The following is a 20,105-nucleotide window of genomic DNA, read 5'->3' as shown; positions in this document are numbered from 1 at the left end:
AGGTGCAGCACTCCTCTGGTGTCCTGCTTGAGCAACTTGAAGTTAAGTCAGGACAAGAACTGAATCCATGCCTCCAGGGCAGGGCAGCACCTGAACCCTGGGGCCCACCACAGGGACTTGCCACTGCTTACCTGAAACAAACCCAAGCCTGCTTACAGCAAGGTGTCCTTCCAACAAATACTCCCCCTCGCTTTCTTTTCCCTTCCTTCCTTCTTCCCCATCACCTCCCCTGCTCTTTGGCACAACACTGTGAAAGCCCTCACATTGGCTCTGGTAACGTATTCAGGACATCAGCAATGGTAGCAACAGAAGAAAACATCTTTTATAGTGCCCTCTTCCCTAGATACCGCACAAATGGCCTCTGAGCCCCTAGCAAAGGGAGAAGACTGTGTCCAGAGGGCAGGTGCAGTGTAGAAAAACTCAGTAACCTGGCTCACGGCACAGATGTGCAGCTCCTGGAGCTGACAGGGGTTGGGGGCCAGGCTTTGGGAAACACCTCTGAGCAGCCAGCTCTCAGGCTCCCTACCTTGAGGAACTGCCAGAGCATCTTCTCGTTTCGCAGTGCAGCTTGATGGCTCTTGTTCTGACAGTAACCCAGGAGGTTTCCTGACCGCAGGGCCTCCTGCAGCTCAGCTGACCGCGTCAGGAATTCCAATTCTGTGGTGACCTGGCTGATGAAGACTAGGCGGGGGCAAGGCTGTGGCACCTGATGGGCAGGGGCGCTGGGGAGGCCAAAGGTAACCAGCTTTCCCCCAAACTGGTAAGGAAAAGCAAGAAGAGAAAAAGTCATACATTCAAGCCAAAAACGAATACCATATCAGGGTCACAGGCAGGGTCAAGGCTAACTACTGGTTGACTCAAGGATAGGAGATCAATAAGAAAGCTTCCGGGGGTGCGATAGGATATCAGGAATTAAATATTGGGTGTGTCTACATACCAAAACCACTTCTGCATCCTCAGCTTAAAACTTTTTTTAAAAGATGTATCTATTTATTTATTTGAAAGGCAGAAGGTGGCAGGGGCCCAAGCACTTGGGCCATCTTCTGCTGCCTTCCAAGTGCATTAGCAGGAAGCTGGATTGGAAAAGGATTAGCCGGACTCGAACCAGCACTCTGGTATGGAATACCACAAGCGTCAGTTAACCCACTGTGCTTCAACACTGCCCCCTTAGCTTAAAACTTCACCATCAGCTTGAAATTCACTTCACAATACTCATCTTCTCTCCATCTATCCTGGTACCACCATTTCCCCATCCACCTGAACACCTCAGCATTATTATCAGAGTCTTCATTCCCATAGAGAAGCAGCAGCAGCATTGCCCCTTCCTGTCACTGTGTCTCCTACGGGCCCCTCTACCCCATTCCCAGTGCTACTTACTGAAACAGTTTCTAGCCTTTGGTTTTTCCCTTCCTCCAATCTAAGTATTAGATGACCATCTATTCCTGTACCATCGAATGCTACTTAGGAGCTTATAATGGCTGCACAAGGTCACAGGAAAGAGCCCAAGTTCCTCTGACTGTGGTGCACAAAGCCCCACCAAATCAGGGCTAAATCTGTCTTCTCCAGCATCTCTCCTTCTCATTTATGAAACTGCTCCACCTCCCAAAATGCCTGGTTTATTCCTGCTTCTTTACCCATAGCACCACCACCCAGGGCATCCTCCTTGCCAATTAGAGACTTTATACAAAGCAAAGTTCTCCACTCAAGCTGTTCTCATTAAAACTACCTGGAGATGGGGCCAGAGTATGCCACAGCAGGTAGAGCCACTGTCTAGGATGCCAGCATCTCATACAAGCACCAGATGCTCTACTTCCAATCCAGCTCCTTGCTAATGCACCTGGGAAAGTAAAGGACGACGGCCCAAGTGCCTGGGCCTCTGCCATGAGAGATGCTGAGGGAGTTCTGGACTCCTGGCTTCAGCCCAGCCCAGCCCTGTTCCAGCCATTGTGGTCATCTGGGGAGCGAACAAGCAGATGGAAGATCTCTTGCTGTCTCTTCCTCCTTCTCTCTCTGTAACTCTGCCTTTCAAATAAATAAATAAATAAATCTGAAAACAAAACAAAAACCTACCTAGGGAGCTAGCCAGAGTCTCCAGGCACACCCATACAATAAAAATCAGAAACTCGGGAGTAAGAGCAGTCATCAGTATTTTTATATTCTTCAGGTTATTTTCATGTGTAGCCAAAATTGACAACTACTACTTTGCATTCTATTAAGTTTCCTTTACTAAGACCAACTTCCTTAACACACTTTCCCAGTCAGAATTCTTATTTCTCAGTTCCTACCACACAAAATCCAAACCACAACTTAGTGTTAAAACCATTTTAACTTTTTTTTAAGAGTCTTAAAATTTATTTATTTGAGAGGTAGAGTTATAGAGAGAGAGAGGGAGAAACAGAGAGAAAGTTCTTCCACCCGCTAATTGACTCCCCAAATGGCCGTAAAGGCCGGAGCTGAGCTCATCCGGAGTCAGGAGCCATGAGCTTCCTCTGGGTCTCCCACACAGGTGCAGGGGCCCAAACACTTGGGCCATTTTCTACTGCTTTCTCAGGCCATAATCAGGGAACTGGATCAGAACAGGAGCAGCCAGGACTTGAACCGGCACCCATATGGGATGCCGGCGCCACAGGCAGAGGCTTAGCCCACTACACCACATCGCCAGCACCCCCATTTTAACTTTTTGTAAGTACAATACATGGCAGCTTTACAAATTGCTTACATCTATTCTCACCTGAGGTTCACGTCAATTCACTCCCCACATTTTACAGATAGGAATGCTCGAGTCCTGAGAGGTTAAGCGACTTGCTCAAGATTACTCAGCTAACAAACGGCAGCCCAGGGCTAAGAATTCAAGCCTCCTGACCTCAGGTTCTTCACCTTCCAACTCCCCTGACTTTGTTTACCCTCACTGCCTCTTGACAGTAGCAGTTTTGCCCCCATAAAACTGTTGGTGCTGAAAACAAGAACCTCTATTTCTATACAACTAGGCTTTAAGTTCAAATCTTGTGTGTGTGTTTGTTTGTTTGTTTATTTATTTATTTATTTGACAGGCAGAGTTACAGACAGAGTGAGAGAGACAGAGAGAAAGGTCTTCCTTCCATTGGTTCACTCCCAAAATGGCTGCTACGGCCGGTGCTGCGCTGATCCGATGCCAGGAGCCAGGTGCTTCCTCCTGGTCATGCGGGTGCAGGGCCCAAGCACTTGGGCCATCCTCCACTGCCCTCCCAGGCCATAGCAGAGAGCTGGACTGGAAGAGGAGCAACCAGGATTAGAACCGGTGCCCATATGGGATGCTGGCGCCGCAGGTGGAGGATTAACCAAGTGAGCCATGGCACCGGCCCCATATTTATTTTTTTAAGTTTACTTATTTTTGAGACCGGCACTGTGGCGCAGTGGGTTAATGCCCTGGCCTAAAGCGCCGGTATCCCATATGGGCACCAGTTTAAGACCTGGCTGCTCCACTTCTGATCCAGCTTTCTGCTATGGCCTGGGAAAGCAGTAAGAGGATGGCCCAAGCCCTTGGGCCCTGCACCCATGTGGGAGACCTGGAAGAGGCTCCTGGCTCCAGGCTTTGGATTGGTGCAGTTCCAGCCGTTATGGCCAACAGGGGAGTGAACCAGCGGATGGAAGACCTCTCTCTCTCTCTCTCTCTCTCTCTCTCTCTCTGCTTCTTCTCTGTGTAATTCTAACTTTCAAATAAATGAATAAATCTTTAAAAAAATAAATAAAATTTACTTATTTTTACTGATTTGAAAAGCAGATGGCAGAGAAAAAGATACATATATAGGAAGAGATCATCCATCCACTGGTTTATTTCTCAAATGCCCACAACAGTCAGTGCTGGGCCAGGCTAAAACCAGGAGCCAAGAACTCCACCCAAGTTTTCAATATGGGTGGCAGGACCCAAGTACGTGGGCCATCACCAGCTACCTCCCAGGGTGTGCATTAGCAGGAAGCTGGTTCGGAAGTGGAGGTGGAACTCCACAGCTTAACCTGCTGTGTACTTCAAGCACTGTTCTAGATGCTTCAGGGCCTTGCTACCCAAAGTTCAGGTGCTCAGAGCAGCAGCAAGAGCATCACCTGGGAAACTGCTAGAAAATCAGAATCTTGTACTTACCTCAGACCAAATGGACCAGAATTATCTGTAAGTACATTAAGGTTTGAGATGTACTGTCTTGGGAATATAGAAATAAACAACACATGGTCCCTCTCCTCAAGGACCCAATTTTTAATCAGGTCTCTAGACATGTATGTAAATACTTGTAACTTTAGTATAGCTAGAACATTTCACGTCACAGGAACATAACTCTGTAGCATTATAGAATGGAGGTTAATTTGGCCTGGGGTTAAGAACATGCATCATGGAAGAGATGGTGTTTAAGTGGGGTCCACAAAGGGCTGCAGCAGGAGTCAATGGCCCAGCAGAGAAGCTGAAGGGCAGGGGCAAGCAGAGGCAGGCGAGGTGAAGAGTCACGACTAGAACAGGAAGGAGTCGTGCCACTGGAGCATAGGGACACGTGAGAAGGCGATGGAGCTAAACCGGAAAGGTGAGTGGAGCTCCGTGTACGGTGAGCCTTGAGTCTATAAGGCAATGAGGGGAGGTGCCCAAAGGTTTTGAGCAGAGGAGTGACAAGAGGAAATCTACTTTTCCCCTTCGTATTCCTCACTTGGAAGGGCTAGAGAAGACTCGGTGGAATCTCCGGTTGTTCTCCACATCTCAGGTCTAAAGCAATCATTCCTTTTAGACAGGACTGGCTGAGCAAGCAGGGCAGAGGGATAACGGGGCACAAAGATGAACTGGAGTAACTCTGTGCTTGAGAGGGAGAGTGAGATCTGATCTGAGACAGAGGCAGTGGGGATACATCCACTGCACTCGGCTCCATGCTGGTCTCATGGGAGGCTTCATACGAACACACACACATGCACAACCATACACACACACACACTTACAGCAAATGAAACGCCTGCTGGCCTTCTAATCCATCTGGGGGCCTTTTTCAGGGGAGGTATCAGTGATGCTTGTGCCACCTGCTCTGGGACCTGCAATGGCGGGAGAGGCTGGCCTTTGCTGAAGGAAGAGGAGGTCTAGGGGAAGGACACCTGTATCACCAGCTTGGAGTGGCGGCTCAGCCAGGAATCCCACCCATAAGCCCATTCTGAAGAATCCTTGAGCTACCCAGTGTGACCTGGAAAGGCCAGTCTCCCACATCGCAGGGCATAGGGATGACGCTGGGAGGGTGGGACTCCCATGCTGCAGGTTCTTGGAAAGTCTACTACAGTCCAAGTCTACAATGGAGTATGACAAAAAACTGAGCCACAGGAGAGAGGGAGAAAGTCCGCGCTCCTGAAACAATGGTCCCAGCACAGAGGCCAATGTCTCTTCTACTATAGGGAACATCCAATAACTTGAGTCAAGAGGAAGGCCTCCTTATTGTGGCAGAAACTGACATCCTCCCCAGGAGACAGGCACCAAAGCAAAGGTGCAGCCCTCCCAGACCCAGGGCTCTGGTCTCCCAGCCTCCAGAGCTCCTACTTCTTCCCAGGTCACATGTCCTTCTCTCTCCCCACAAAGAGAAACAGCCCCTTCCCTCCAGAATTCTCCACTGAGCCCTTCAAACCTTGTCAGCCTGACTCATGTGCTGGACTTCCCAGCTCCTACCCATCACAGAGTACACACTGATCCAGCCATCGGAGGAGGCAGCAGAGAACACCGGAGGGACCCGAGGGCACCACTGCACATCAAAACACCAGCTGCTCTGTGTGGGTAACTTGTATATCACCTAATATAAGGGAAACACAACCATTAGGGACCACACAGTCCACAAGACGCTGCTAAGGGAAGGCAACATCTTCAGCTGGGGCTCCTCGACCATCTCATCTCCGCCCGCCAGCCTACCTCACTACTCTGCAGGTTCCAGCACAGGATCTGGTTGTCCTTGGCACTGCTGAGTAGTAGTTCAGCATCAGCCTGACTCCACGACACTGACAAGATCCCCCTGAAAAGGAAAAGAAAGAACTGACACGTGTGAAATGTTGACTGTGATGGAGGCATCTTATATATCACAGACAAACCCTGGCCCTACAAAGTAACTGGTTTCCCTTCAATTTACAAATGAGGAAAATCAATCTTTGAGGAGCCCGGCACCGTGGCTCACTTGGTTAAGCCTCCACCAGCATCCCATATGGGCACCGGCTTCTAGCCCCGGTTGCTCCTCTTCCAGTCCAGCTCTCTGCTGTGGCCCGGGAAGGCAGTGGAGGATGGCCTGAGTGCGTGGGCCCTGCACCCGCATGGGAGACCAGGAGGAAGCACCTGGCTCCTGGCTTCAGATTGGTGTAGCTCCAGCCATTGCGGACATTTTGGGGGTGAACCATCAAATGGAAGACCTTTTTCTCTGTCTCTCTCTCACTGTCTGTAACTCTACCTGTCAAATAAATAAATTAAAAAAAAAAAAAAAGGAAAGGAGGCCCAAAATCCCAGGTGACCCCCATTGTTTAAAAAAAAAAAAAGAAAGAAAGAAAGAAAATGAATCTTTGAAAACTCAACTTTTGGCCGGTGCCACGGCTCACTAGGCTAATCCTCCGCCTTGTGGCGCCAGCACACCGGGTTCTAGTCCCAGTCAGGGCACCGGATTCTGTCCCGGTTGCCCCTCTTCCAGGCCAGCTCTCTGCTGTGGCCAGGGAGTGCAGTGGAGGATGGCCCAAGTGCTTGGGCCCTGCACCCCATGGGAGACCAGGATAAGTACCTGGCTCCTACCATCGGATCAGCGCCGTGTACCAGCCGCAGCGCGCCGGCCGCGGTGGCCACTGGAGGGTGAACCAACAGCAAAGGAAGACCTTTCTCTCTGTCTCTCTCACTGTCCACTCTGCCTGTCAAAAAAAAAAAGAAAGAAAGAAAGAAAGAAAGAAAGAAAGAAAGAAAGAAAGAAAGAAAGAAAGAAAGAAAGAAAGAAAGAAAAAAAAAGAAAAGAAAAGAAAAAGAAAACTCAACTTTCAGGCAGTTGCACAGCCAGAACCCAAGTTAAACCCCCAGAGACCCAGGTCAAACTCCAGAAACTGCACTCTGCCTCGCCTAGGTCACGGCAGGGTGGCCTGCTTCTTCCCTGAGCACAGAGGAAGGACCCATGAGTCAGTGTCGGTCACACAAACATCTGTCCCTGCGGGTGTTCTTAATCCAGGAGAGTAGTGAAGGCCTAACCCTCCAAGTTCCCTATGAGGTACAAAGGCAACATGACACTTTGGCTGGAAACAACAGAGTGCGGAGCTGCTTCCTCTGCTGTGGGAGCAAGAGCAGCAGCTGCAGGGGCAGGCATGGTCCCAGGACACACGGAAGCCAAGCTGCTTTGTTTCAGAAGTCTTGGAAAAAGCAACCTCTTCGCCTAGACAGTTGAACGTTATCCTCAGGTCAGAGCACGGGGACTCTCCCAAGGTTACCATCCACCGGCTCCAATACTTCCAGTGACCCTGTCCCCACTCTCATCCCTGGAAGTCAGATGGACCCTCAGGCTGTTTTCCGTAACCTCAGGGTCTAGAGGAATTCCTCCAGGTTAGGGCTGGAGTTAGGCTGGGGCGACTGTGTAGTCACTGGAAAGGATCTGAAGCTGAGGAGAATGTTCGGTGGCTAAAATGAGGCATTCACTGCCTCTTCCCCGGATCAGTTACGTCCACCATCCCCCGAAGGATGCGAGTGGGTAAGAGATGCTACCTGCTATGGCTGTCTAGCACCTTCAGCGGTGAGGAGGCAAAGCGCAGGTCCCACAGCTGAACCACGGGGAGGCGATCATCTTCTGAACACAGCACCAACTGGGTGGCTACGTCTGGGTGCCAGGCCAGGCCCGAGCAGTGCATCTGTGAACAAAGTAGATCCCGATGGTGATGTAACCTGATTGCTCTGGTCACAGACCTTGTCTACCCTGTGAAGATTTTGTCAGTCTTCTATGTGACTGGGAACACCACAGCCATCAGAGAAAAAGCGATGATCGTGACTAAGGAAGGCAGGGCAGAAGCCTCCAGGTCGGCTCTGTTCAGCCTCCCTGAGCTTCCACTCTCAGTTGGAAATTACCAGAGGCTGAATCTACATGTTCAACAACTGAACGTAGACCCTAGGCCAGGGGCAGAACTCCAACCGCAGGCACAAGACAGAAGCCATCCCAAGCCCACGTTCTGGCCCCCACTACTCACTCTGTTGCTGTGGTCACTGACTCGGATGATGGGTTCATTCTTCCTGAGATCCCACACAACCGCTTTGCCGCTGGGGTGAGCGGAAGACAGAATGTGTTGCACTTGCCGGTTCCAAGAGAGAGCCTTGATATCTTCTGGGGGCTGCTGAGGCAGGACAGAGCCATGAGGACAACCTGTCACCTTCTAGACCGCATGGTCCTGCTATTCCTTTGCTTCAACCACCCACAGGACGCCCAAGAGGAGACATGGGGCTACCCAAACCATGACAGTCTTGGGAGCTTGGAGTTGGATTTTTCAGGGAAGAGCCTTTAGGGTGCTAGTGTAGAAGTAGAGGGGATGCCAAGCATATTTTGGTTTTACTCCTATCCCAAAGTTCTCCTGAGAGAATGGAGTCAAGACTGAAAAACAGCCCTTCGTTTAGCACAAAGAGAAAGGAGGAAGGTAAAGGAGGGAGAGAAACATAGACACCCACAGCTCCTACTTTCAGGCCCCAAGATGCCATCAAATTCATACTTAACTTACCCCACGATACTGTGCGCATAAGACAGAGAGAAGCCAGGGAGCAAGAAGATGGGCTCAGTTACACACTGACAGACACTCCGACTGAAGGCACACAGACCCCTGCGGCACAGCAGCACCATCTACAGAGACAGAGCTGGCTCCCCACAAAAAGGACAACATGCACCTGGCCCTACTCTAGCTTCCTTTCCACTGAGCGTGGGGCCCTACCCAGAGCTGCCAAGTGGTAAGTAGCACTCCCTCTCCTTCTCTCAGCGTCTCCTCACCCCCCAGCCTTCATCTCCTGCCTGTAAACTCCTAGAATAGCCAATGACTCCAAACCAACCACCCCACACTCCCCAGCCTACCCTCCATCAGCGCTTATCTGCACGGTAGCTCTTAGTCTGTGGAGCTTTACTGCCCTCCAGTGGTAAAGTCTGAAATCTCTTGTGCTCTAGCTGGCTCCACTATTGCAACACTCTACAGGGAAAAATCAGCTACACTCTCCAAGCAGTGCCCTAGGTAGGGTACAGGGCCTCCTCACCTGTGACTTGGATCCTGGAGTCATCGGCACGCTCAGGTTATTCAGATCCCAAATGAAGATTTCTGAATCATTGGCCCCTGAGGCCAGAAGGTTGTCCTGCATGAATAAAAGAGGTCTGGAGACACACAATGCCAGGAAGAGAACAGGAAAGGGGGCAAAGATCCCCACTTGGGGCTATCCAAAGCTTCCCCTGTAACAGCCTGGAGGGGGTCCAGAGTTACAGACCAGAGGCCAAAGTGAATGCCTCCACTCAGACCTGTTGCTCCATGGCTTGGCCATGTCTGACCAGCTGAAAGGTAGTACCTGGAAAGGATTAAAGTCGAGGGCTCTGACAGCCCCCGTGTGCTTCTGCCTCTGGGCAATCACAGGCTCTTTCCCCGAAGACAGGATGTGGGTCACATTGTACAGAGTAAGCATGCCATTGTCCCCGCCGCCTGCAATAACCCCGGAGCCTTCCAGAAGCCCATTGCCAAAGCTCCCCCAGATGAGCTTGTGAAACCTACAAAGAGGAGGAACTGGCATCAGCACCGACTTAGGTCCAGGTCAGTACGCAGAGGGCAGGCACCTCTGCCAGCCTCTGCCATAAGCAGTCGTTCCCACCCTGACCCAGGACCCGCTTATCTCCTTCACTCCCCCACCCGCACACAGAAGGGCACTGCCCTTCCCCTGAACAACTATTCCATCTCTGTTCACTAGAAATCAAGGGTTCACTGCAAAAAAAAAAAAAAAAAAAAAAAAAAAAAGAGGAGTCTACTGCCTCTGAATTGTGTGGAGGTGTTCTGTGGGTGTTTGTTTTTTTAATTAACATTAGTGCTACATCAACCCTGTGATAACGATTCAGACAGATTATGTCACTTGATCCTCACGATCCTCACATCATTACTCAGGTAATAAGGACATCTTACACACTTACTGAATATTCCCTATTGGCTAGGCACTGGGTTTGTTTTGTTTGTTTATTTGTTTGTTTTATTTGACAGGTAGAGTTAGACAGTGAGAGAGAGAGACAGAGAGAAAGGTCTTCCTTCCGTTGGTTCACCCCCCAAATGGCCACCATGGCCAGCGCTGTGCCGATCTGAAGCCAGGAGCCAGGTGCTTCCTCCTGGTCTCCTGTGTGGGTGCAGGGCCCAAGTACTTGGGCCGTCCTCCACTGCACTCTTGGGCCACAGCAGAGAGCTGGACTGGAAGAGGAGCAACCAGGACAGAATCTGGTGCCTCCACCGGGACTAGAACCCGGTGCCCATATGGGATGCCAGCGACGCAGGTGGAGGATTAACCAAGTGAGCCACAGCGCCGGCCCCTAGGCACTGTTTTAAACACTGACATGTATTAGCTGATTTAATATCTAACAACTCCATGAGGCATTACTATTTTTTTTTTTTTTTTTTGACAGGCAGAGTTAGACAGTGAGAGAGAGAGACAGAGAGAAAGGTCTTCCTTGTCTGTTGCTTCACTCCACAAGTGGCCACTACGGCCGGCGTGTTATGCCGATCCAAAGCCAGGAGCCAGGTGCTTCTCCCGGTCTCCCATGGGGTGCAGGACCCAATCACTTGGGCCATCCGCCACTGCCTTCCCGGGCCACAGCAGAGAGCTGGACTGGAAGAGGAGCAACCGGGACAGAATCCGGCGCCCCAACCAGGACTAGAACCCGGGGTGCCGGCACCGCAGGCGGAGGATTAGCCTAGTGAGCCGCAGCGTCAGCCTCATGAGGCGTTACTATCATCTCTATTTTCAACTGAGGAGATTGAGACCAAGAAGTTATAAAATTCCTGTATATGGAGCAAGTAATTTTATTTCAATCTGACAGCTGGGAAATGCAGAGTCAAGGTTGAAAGTTAGGGCAGGCCGGCGCAGCGGCTCACTAGGCTAATCCTCCGCCTAGCGGCGCCGGCACACCGGGTTCTAGTCCCGGTTGGGGTGCCAGATTCTGTCCCGGTTGCCCCTCTTCCAGGCCAGCTCTCTGCTGTGGCCAGGGAGTGCAGTGGAGGATGGCCCAGGTGCTTGGGCCCTGCACCCCATGGGAGACCAGGAAAAGCACCTGGCTCCTGGCTCCTGCCATCGGATCAGCGCGGTGCGCCGGCCGCAGCGCACCGGCCGCGGCGGCCATTGGAGGGTGAACCAACGGCAAAGGAAGACCTTTCTCTCTGTCTCTCTCTCACTGTCCACTCTGCCTGTCAAAAAAAAAAAAAAAAGAAAGAAAAGAAAGAAAGAAAGAAAGGGCCACTGTATTGCAGAGCCTGAACTCCTTAAATCACAAAATGCCTCCTGTTGAGAGGAAACTTCTGTGGCGGATTAGAAGCAGGACGTCTAAGCCAACAAACGCATCTCCTCTTCCCCCTCTACCACGGCCCGCAACGGGCCAGCCCTAGAGACACAGAGGCACAAAGGGATAGTTGCTCCATTTGGAAAACACTTCTCCTGCTCTCCGAGGATGCTTCTATCAAGACACCGCCAGTGTCTTGCACAAAAGAAGTTGCACAAAAGAAAATATGGACCCTGGATCCCCTACAGACAAGTTTGAGTCTCTCCAGCAAAGCCCCAGGGGAAGGCATGTGAAATTCAGAAAGCCTTATAGGTGATCTGTCTCCTGTTTCACAGCCGCTAGCCAAGGACATTTTCACAGTCCTCCAGAGAGCCAGATTTCACATCAAACGATGGCCCAAGATCTCTAACTGCGATGAAATATTCCCAGACCCTGGGGTGGTCAGCAAAGGACTGAGTGGGGTAATAGGGCTGGAATTTGTTTGCTCAGTTATTCGAGCAGAGCCAACCTGCTGGAAGTGAAGCACTGAGCACCAGTTCAGACCGGGACAGACGTGAAACCAAACAGCAGAGCTGACACAACAGCAGTTACGAGGCCTCTACCAGAAAGGCTGCTTCCTGAGGTTGCACTGACCTTTCTGGGGCAGAGGAGTGTTCCACACTGAGCTCAAGAGGCTCCCTGTCGTCAGTGGGCTGGATCTTGGTGTGGACAGAGGGCAAGGCAACCGAGTAGCTAAGGAAGCCCTTCCAGGTCACCTGAGAACCTGGGGAGGGGATGGTCAGTGAAAAACCCACATGGAAATGGGAGGTTGCAGCGATCACAGCGCACAACATACAGGAGAGAGGAAAAGGCGACCAAGACCTGGAACGGGAGTCAAAGGGTGGGAGAAGGCAGTCACCTCAGAGGGCTGCAGTGTGGAACACGGGGTGTAACAAAATGATTTTCTTTCGGTATGCATGAGAAAGTATATTTCTATTATTAACCACCTCACTAGCAAGGGTGAATCTGGAGCCTAAATAGGTTCTGAGGGAGAATTCCAGGAGAATGAGAACACCTGGATCAAGTTAAGGAAGGAAGGCACTTGATCATTCAGTAGACCCAAAGAGTGTCATCATCTTTACTCTGTAAGCTGTGTGTGTGTGTGTGTGTGTGTGTGTGTGTGTAGGAGAGGAAGGGGAGAGAGAGCAAATATGGCAAAATGTTAACAATGGAAGGTCACAGGATTGTGTACTGTACTATTTTACAACCTTCCTCTAAATCTGAATTTAAAAAAACAACATAAGGGACAGAAGTTTTCAGCAGTGAAGTCGATGCTTGGGATGCCCACATCCCATATAAGAGTGCGGGTTTGAGTGCTGGCTCCTCCATTTCCAATCCAGTGTCCCACTGAAGTGCTTTCTGGGAGGCAGCAGCTAAAGGCTCAAGTACTTGGGAGACCCAGTGGAATCCAGACTCCTGGTTTTGGCCTGGCACACTAGGCTGTTGTGAGCATTTAGTGGGGGTGATCAGTGGATGGAAGATTTCTCTTTCAAGTAAAATTATTTTTAAATTTGAAAAAAATGTAAAAAAAAAAAAAAAAAGACAGCATCTAGCCAGAAAAATAGGAACATAGGAACTGACATGCTCAAACAGAAGGTATAGGAAGGTAGACACTTTTAAAAAATATATTTAGTTATTTGAAAGGTGAGAGATTGAGAGAGAGGTAGATAGAGAATGAGATCTCCCATCTACTGTTCACTCCCCAAATGTGAACAACAGCTAGGACTGGGTCAGGCTGAAGCCAGGAGCTCAGAACTCAATTCAGGTCTCCTACGAGGATGGCAGGGACTCAAGTAACTTGAGTCATCTCCTGCTGCTTCTAGGGTGCACATTTGTGGGGAGCTAGCATTGGGAGCAAAGCTGGGCACTTGGATATGGTGTCTTCACTTCCGATCCAGCTCTGTGCTATGGCCTGGGAAAGCAGAAGAAGACGGCCCAAGTCCTTGAGTCCCTACACCCACGTGGGAGACCCAGGGGAAGCTCCTGGCTCCTGGCTTTGGATTGGCACAGCCCTGGCTGTTGTGGCCATTTGAGGAGTAAACCAGGAGATGGAAGACTCCTTTTCCCTCTCTGCCTCTCTGTAATTCTGCCTTTCAAATAAATAAATCTTTAAAATAAATAAATGTGATTGGATATTTAACTTAAAGAAATATCTGCTGTACAAATCCTTCCTTCCATGATTTATTCACTTCTTTGTTTTAGAGATTTTGCTTTTATTTTCTTAGTACAGTTCCTTTCCTCATATTAGTGAACTAAGGTGAAAAAGTTTTTCTACATATAAGCAAAAACATTCGGGGCAACCCCAGTGTCTTTGAAAGTCAGAGAGGGGGGCCGGTACTATGGCACAGTGGGTTAACGCCCTGGCCTGAAGTGCCAGCATCCCATATGGGCGCAGGTTCAAGTCCCAGCTGCTCCTCTTCCGATCCAGCTCTCTGCTATGGCCTGGGAAAGCAGTAGAAGATGGCCCAAGCTCTTGGACCCCTGCACCCATGTGGGAGACCTGGAAGAAACTCCTGGCTCCTGGCTTTGGATCGGCACAGCTCTGGCCGTTGCAGCCATCTGGGGAGTGAACCAGCGGATGGAAGACCTCTCTCTGTGTGTCTCTATCTCTCTCTGTAACTCTTTCAAATAAATAAAAAAAAAATCTTAAAAAAAAAGAGAGGCTGGCATTGTGGCATAGCAGGTTAAGTCTCTGCCTGCAGTGTTGGCATCCAATATGGGCACTGGTTCAAGTCCCAATTGCTCCACTTCCAATCCAGCTCCCTGCTAATGAACCTGGGAAAGCAGAGGAAGATGGCCCAACTTGGGCTCCTGCACCCAAGAGAGACCTGGAAGAAGCTCCTGGCCCCTGATTTCAGACCGGCTCAGCTCTGGTAGCTGCAGCCATCTGAGGAGTGAACCAGTGAATGGAAGACCTCTCTCTCTCTCTGTCTCTGTCTCTTCCTTTCCCTCTCTCTCTCTGTAACTCCGCCTTCCAAATAAATAAATCTTTAAAAAAATAAAAAATAAAGAAAGCCAAACAGAGCATGAAGGCATTCTCCAAGCTGGAGAATAAAAGCTGTGGAGCAGAGCCATGGCTGTGTGGGAGGTGAACTATGTTTCCAAATGCCCATTATACCCCAGGCTACTATATATCTACTATTTACCCTGAATTTATGCTGCAGAAAATATGGTCAAGCATGTACCCAAGAGAACAGTAAATTTTAGAGCAGGAATTTGAATCCAGGCCTGTCCAACAACAAAGCCTATGCTCTCTCTACTCCATAACGTTGATGTCTCTAGAAAGAAGGTAAGAACTGAGAATGAGAAAACTAAGAGAAGTGCCCAAAGGGAGTGACCCGAAGGGAGGTCACAAGTGCTCTCTGAGGAGCCAGAATTGAGATAAAGGTAGAATGACAGAGGGTGAGCAAGTGCTTTCTCCATTTTACCAGAGGATGGGTCCTACAGAGGCTCCGGAGGCCACTCAGAGACCTGGAACTTCAGTATAGCCAGGGTGGAATGGAGATCGCTCTGGACTCGGACCCCATTCAGCTGCAGCTGCTAGCTCCTCAGTCAGCGACATAAGCAAAGCATTATTCTCCCAGAATCCTTTCTTCCCGAGTGAAATCCATCCAACAAACCAACATCACTTGCTTCAGTACACATGCTAATCCATATTGACTCTGACTGCATTTCCCATGCATTCCCTTCAGTCACGTAACAGCTTGAGGCTCTCCCTTATCTGTCCACGTATCAGTGTTTCAGGATACTCTCTTTCAGTGAGATTTTTCTAGATAGATAATATTCCTATGACACTCAAGGATAGAACAAAAAGGGATTCTCAGGACCTAAATTTAGCTAACACATGGGCTTGGTGAAAAGGGCAGGCAGAGGAAGGGGGAAGATTTTGAAAAGTGTATGTTCATTGAATAAAGATAGATTTGAGAGAAAAAAAAAAAACAGGAAAAGCAAAGGAGACAGGAAGACAGGAAAGGAGAGACTGAAGTCTCAGCAGATCTAAGCAGGTGCTTAGAAGTCATCTTGTACATCTCTTTTTTATACATACGTGGAGAAACCTAAGACAACTGACTCAACTTGTCCAAAGCCACACAGCTCTATCAGCATTACAGCCAAGACTACAACCCAACAACGCTTTCAACTACACCATGGCAAGGTGACACAGAAAGGAAAAGTAGAGAGGAAAGTATAAAGCAAAGGATGAATGGTCCTCTGTCTGCCCTGATCATCTTGATCAAGAGTTCATGACCTTTGAGTAAGTGACTTGACCCAGACTGGAACAGAAAGGAGTGGGTGTATAGACCCCTGGGGTGTCTAGGATTTCTTCAGAAAGGCCTCAGTAGGACTGCATCAGAGTTAATCTTTTAGGTCCTTGTGAATGAGAATCAACCTTTGGCCACAGTTGTAGAGGTAGAAAAAGAAGGTAGACATGAAATATTATCCATAGTGTTCACTGTACTATTAATTTTTAGTGTTCACTGTACTATTTATTTTGGTTACTGGCCCAAACGCCTGAGGGATGGAGGAATGGTAGGGGGCGAAGTTCATGATTCCCAAGTTCAGTATCTACACATCAAAAAGAGTCCCTTCAACCTTGCTGGCTGCACAACTGACAGTCGCCCCTGAAAAGCTCTTAAGGCACAAAGACAGACTAAAGACCAACTGTAACAACTGAAGTTGGATGGGAATGCTCAGTTTGGCAACCCAGAAGTTTGCAATAGCACTTATGCATTCCACAAATATTTATTAGATAGAGTGTAGGAACTGCCGTAGGTGGTGCTAAGAATAAGATAAGCAGTGAATAGAGAAAAATCTCTGCCAACATGGATCTCGGAATTCAGTTTCAAGGTTTCTTAAGCAATTACATTTCCTCTCTTAGGATCCCTTAGTCATAAGGAGCCACTACTGTGCTTAAGATATTGCGTAGCTTGTTGGAAGGGCCCTTGTCCACTGCTCCCTTTTCTTATCTCCAGGAGAATAAACAAGCTTAGTAGCCCACCCCTTTCAGAGGCCCTTTCTGAAATGCTTGCTTAGGGACTAAGACCATCTCATCATTATTGCTAAATGGTCAAGTGCCTGTCCTTCAAAGGGTACAAGGGCTGGAATACAAAGAAACATAAAGCAATGCAAAATAAAAGATGCCGTCACACAGTGCTGTAAGAGCTCAGGAAAGGATAAATGATAACTAACCTTTCATTATTAGGTTAAAGCATGAAAAGAAAGAAGAGGGTATTACCTAAATTTTTAAAATTTTTATTTATGTGAGAGGCAGAGAGAGAGAGAGTGCTCTTATTCACAAATTCAATTCCTTAATGCCTACCAGGGGCCAGGATTCCACATGGATGGCAGGAACCCACCGTCTTGAGCCATCACTGCTGCCTCCCAGGGTCTGCATTAGCAGAAAGCTGGAGTCAGATGTGTACTGAACGCAGGTACTACAATGTGGGCTGTGGGAGTCACACCCAGCATCTTAACTGCTAGACTAAACGCCCACCCCCTTCTGCCTAAATACTTTAATACATTTCTCAGAGGAACCAAGGAATGCACAAAGGGTTCATCAATCATCTGACCGAGTGCTGCGTTCTACAGCGATAACCTCTAAACAGAATAGGCAGGATAATTCATCAACTATAAGAAAAAGACATCTTTAATGGAAAAATGATAGAAATTATACTTCATTAGCAGTAAATATATGGATATTACTTATATTGAATATGTACAATATAAATACTGACTATTTAACACAGATATTGAATATATATGTAATAGTCACATTTTTTTCTGCTGGTATAAAAATGTGAAGGCCGGAGTGGATATTTAGCCTACTGGTAAAGACTCAGGTTAAGATGCTCTTATCCCATATTGGAGAACCTAAATTTGATACTCATTTCTGACTCCTGACTCAATTCCTGCTAATGCAGACTGGGGGAGGCAGCAGCGATGGCTCAAGTAATTGGGCTCCTGCCACCTTTGGGAGCCCTGGACTGAGTTTCCACCTCCTGGCTGCTGCACGCATTTGAGGAGAGAACCAGGGGATGGGAGTGCTCTCTTTCTGCCTCTCAAATAAATATATACTTTTTTTTTCAATGTGGAGACCCCTGCTTCAAACTGTAAGCCCTCGCCTTTAGAAACCTTTAAAAGAACAATGGAATAATGGAAAGAAAGTAAGTAGTCTTTGAATTTAGATAGGCATAGATTTAAGTCCTGGCTTCTCAGAGTTGTGACCTCTCCTGTGTAAAGTAAAAGTAATGGTATTTATCACTTAGGCTTATTTTGAAGAGTGAATAAAATACAGAGCTCCGAGCACAGTGCCTACCATGTAGTACACGTGGGCTCAATGAATGACGGAGGACCTAGCCTGGCAAGGCCGACAAAGCCTCCTTCCTCACTGTTGTTACACAATGTCACCCACGAAAGTCATGGACACCCAGTCTGCCAGAGCCATGACATCCATGAACACCCAATCAGTGCCCGAGAGCAATGAGGAGAGGATGGTGTCTCCTTGTTGGCAGGAAAGGGTGACGTTGTGTAAGGCTGTTATCTTTACAAGGGCCCCGGGGAGGAAGGAGGCAACACCTCGGGGTTCAAGGAGCACTCAGGTCCACACAGGTCCAGGCTTGCGAGAGGCATCTCCATCAGACGTATTATGCCTGATACCGCTGCTGCTGCTGGCCACAAAGATGGGGGTAGCTGTTTTTAAATCCTCTTGCAAAATCAGCCCAGAGTCAACTTCTCTCCAATTTGGAAAAGCTCTCTCTCCACTCTCTTGTCTCCAAGTGATCCCTGAGAAGCACACACTACTCCCTCCCAGGATTCCTCGTCAGGACCTGCCCTGTATGCCCATCAAGAGTTTAAACCTAGTACCTGCTTGAGGCAGAAAGGACTCCCTTGCTTTTCAGCTCCAGGGCAGGGTCCCGGAAATCAACCTCAAAGATTTCCAGCGTGCCATTTGTGCTAAAGGAGGCATCTAGCTGCTGGGCAGATGTTCCTAGGCACAAAGAGAATCGAGAAGAGATGTCAGCAAAAAAATATGCATCAGCATAAGGTGTAAATGGCTTAGGGAGTACAGAGGAGGAACAGGAGAGGTTTGGGCAAACCCTTTTCAAAGGGCAACTCAAAGGAGAGCAATAAAGCATGAGATGCCTAGCCTTGAGCCAGGGCCCAAGCAGTCTCCTGGTACCCAAAACACCTAATATCCCCTTGGTTGTGCTGTGAGCCATCCCTACCCTCCCATGATCCGAAAGCTTTCTCAAATGTTCAATTAAGAATCTAGATACTAAGTTTCCCCTCAACTTATATATGTCCAGTGGATCCTAGTCCGCACGTCATCATACCTGTTGCCAGATACACAGGGTACTGACTGGCTGGGCTCCACGCTTGTACAGCTGGTTGCTCGAGTTCCTTCAGCTTCATGGTCTGCCCTGTGGGTGGCAGAAAGCGGACATGGCCAGTGGCCCACTGGAAACAGAAATAGCAGGCTCTTAGCTGGATCCAGGGGGCACCCGGGGACGTGAGATCTTGTTTCTGTCTCCGCTACGAGCTGCAGCATTTCAGGGCAACACGTGATGACATATACAAAACCGTGCATAGATTTAAAGACGGTCCATTTGCCCAGTTACTGAAATCTAATGCTTTGAACCCCAAAAGATATTTCACCACACAGGTTGCCACAGTGATATCCAAAGGTGATAATCATCAAACCAGATAATCTCTCAATGACTTTGTCCATTTTCTCGGCTTTAAATATTCAAATGCTGACGACTCCAAAAAACTCTATCACCAACAGAAATCTCTCCCCTGAGCCCCAAGTTCATATATGAAATTACTAGTCACTGCTATTTTCACTTGATCATAGCAGAGATGCCCAAGTTAGTCTGCCTAAAATGGAACTCTCCATTCTACTACTCTAGCCCTACAAACTGTTTTGTTCCTCCAGTTTTCTTCACCTTGGTTAATGGTACCACTCTCCACCCATCTGCTCAACCCAGAAACCTGACCCCTCGATCCCTCTTACTCCCTCACTCCCTTCTAATTCATCATTTACCTCCAAAATATATCTTTATCTACTTTTCTCTATCTTCACTGCCTCCAGCCTATTTGAAGATCCTGTCTTCTCTCACTTGAATTACTACCATAGCCTCGCAAGTAGCTCTCGCCTTACTATTCATGTCATCCCCAAGCCATTCTCCACACAGCAGCAGGACTGAGCTTCTAAAATTAAAAAAAAAAAAGGAGTTTAACAGTTTATGTTTCAAATCTTTCAATGATTTCCATCACTCTGAATGTAATTCAGGGGCCGGCACTGTGTGCAGCAGATTAAAGCCGTGGCCTGCACCACCAGCATCCCATATGGGCACAGGATTGAGTCCCAGCTACTCCACTTCCAATCCAGCTCCCTGCTAATGCACCTGGGAAAGCAATAGAAGATGGCCCAAGTGCTTGGACCCCTGCACCCAGGTGGGAGACCCAGAAGAAGCTCCTGGCTCCTGGCTTCTGGCTTCTGGCTTCTGCCTGGCCCAACCCTGGTCGTGTGGCCATTTGGAAGTAAATCAGCGGATGGAAGACCTCTCTCTATTTACCTCTCTC

The 20,105-nt window shown here is 48.7% G+C and overlaps 1 protein-coding gene across 28 annotated transcripts in view; it reads right to left on the bottom strand.

The window, feature by feature from the left end:
* SEC31B (SEC31 homolog B, COPII component) overlaps positions 1 to 20,105 on the bottom strand; it is a 35,793-nt gene that overhangs the window by 13,267 nt on the left and 2,421 nt on the right. For 3 of the 28 annotated variants that reach the window (XM_089314479.1, XM_089314482.1, XM_089314488.1), the window contains exons 3-13: positions 18,854 to 18,977; positions 18,384 to 18,507; positions 16,840 to 16,908; positions 9,524 to 9,719; positions 9,221 to 9,316; positions 8,179 to 8,322; positions 7,703 to 7,845; positions 5,897 to 5,996; positions 5,619 to 5,780; positions 4,951 to 5,085; positions 527 to 757 (exon numbers count right to left, since the gene is read on the bottom strand). In XM_089314479.1, coding sequence (XP_089170605.1) covers positions 527 to 757; positions 4,951 to 5,085; positions 5,619 to 5,780; positions 5,897 to 5,996; positions 7,703 to 7,845; positions 8,179 to 8,322; positions 9,221 to 9,316; positions 9,524 to 9,719; positions 16,840 to 16,908; positions 18,384 to 18,507; positions 18,854 to 18,932 — 1,479 coding nt within the window. In that variant the 5' untranslated portion in view covers positions 18,933 to 18,977. The remainder of the gene's footprint in view (positions 1 to 526; positions 758 to 4,950; positions 5,086 to 5,618; positions 5,781 to 5,896; positions 5,997 to 7,702; positions 7,846 to 8,178; positions 8,323 to 9,220; positions 9,317 to 9,523; positions 9,720 to 16,839; positions 16,909 to 18,383; positions 18,508 to 18,853; positions 18,978 to 20,105) is intronic. The other 25 variants (XM_089314494.1, XM_089314496.1, XM_089314497.1 and 22 more) reach the window with 19 other exon arrangements.

The sequence above is a fragment of the Oryctolagus cuniculus genome, chromosome 15 (assembly GCF_051225735.1).
Source record: "Oryctolagus cuniculus isolate XC-2025 breed Fujian yellow rabbit chromosome 15, ASM5122573v1, whole genome shotgun sequence".
NCBI lineage: Eukaryota > Metazoa > Chordata > Mammalia > Lagomorpha > Leporidae > Oryctolagus > Oryctolagus cuniculus.
Note: the sequence above shows the minus strand (reverse complement) of the source record. Positions and strands in the feature narration are given on the sequence as shown.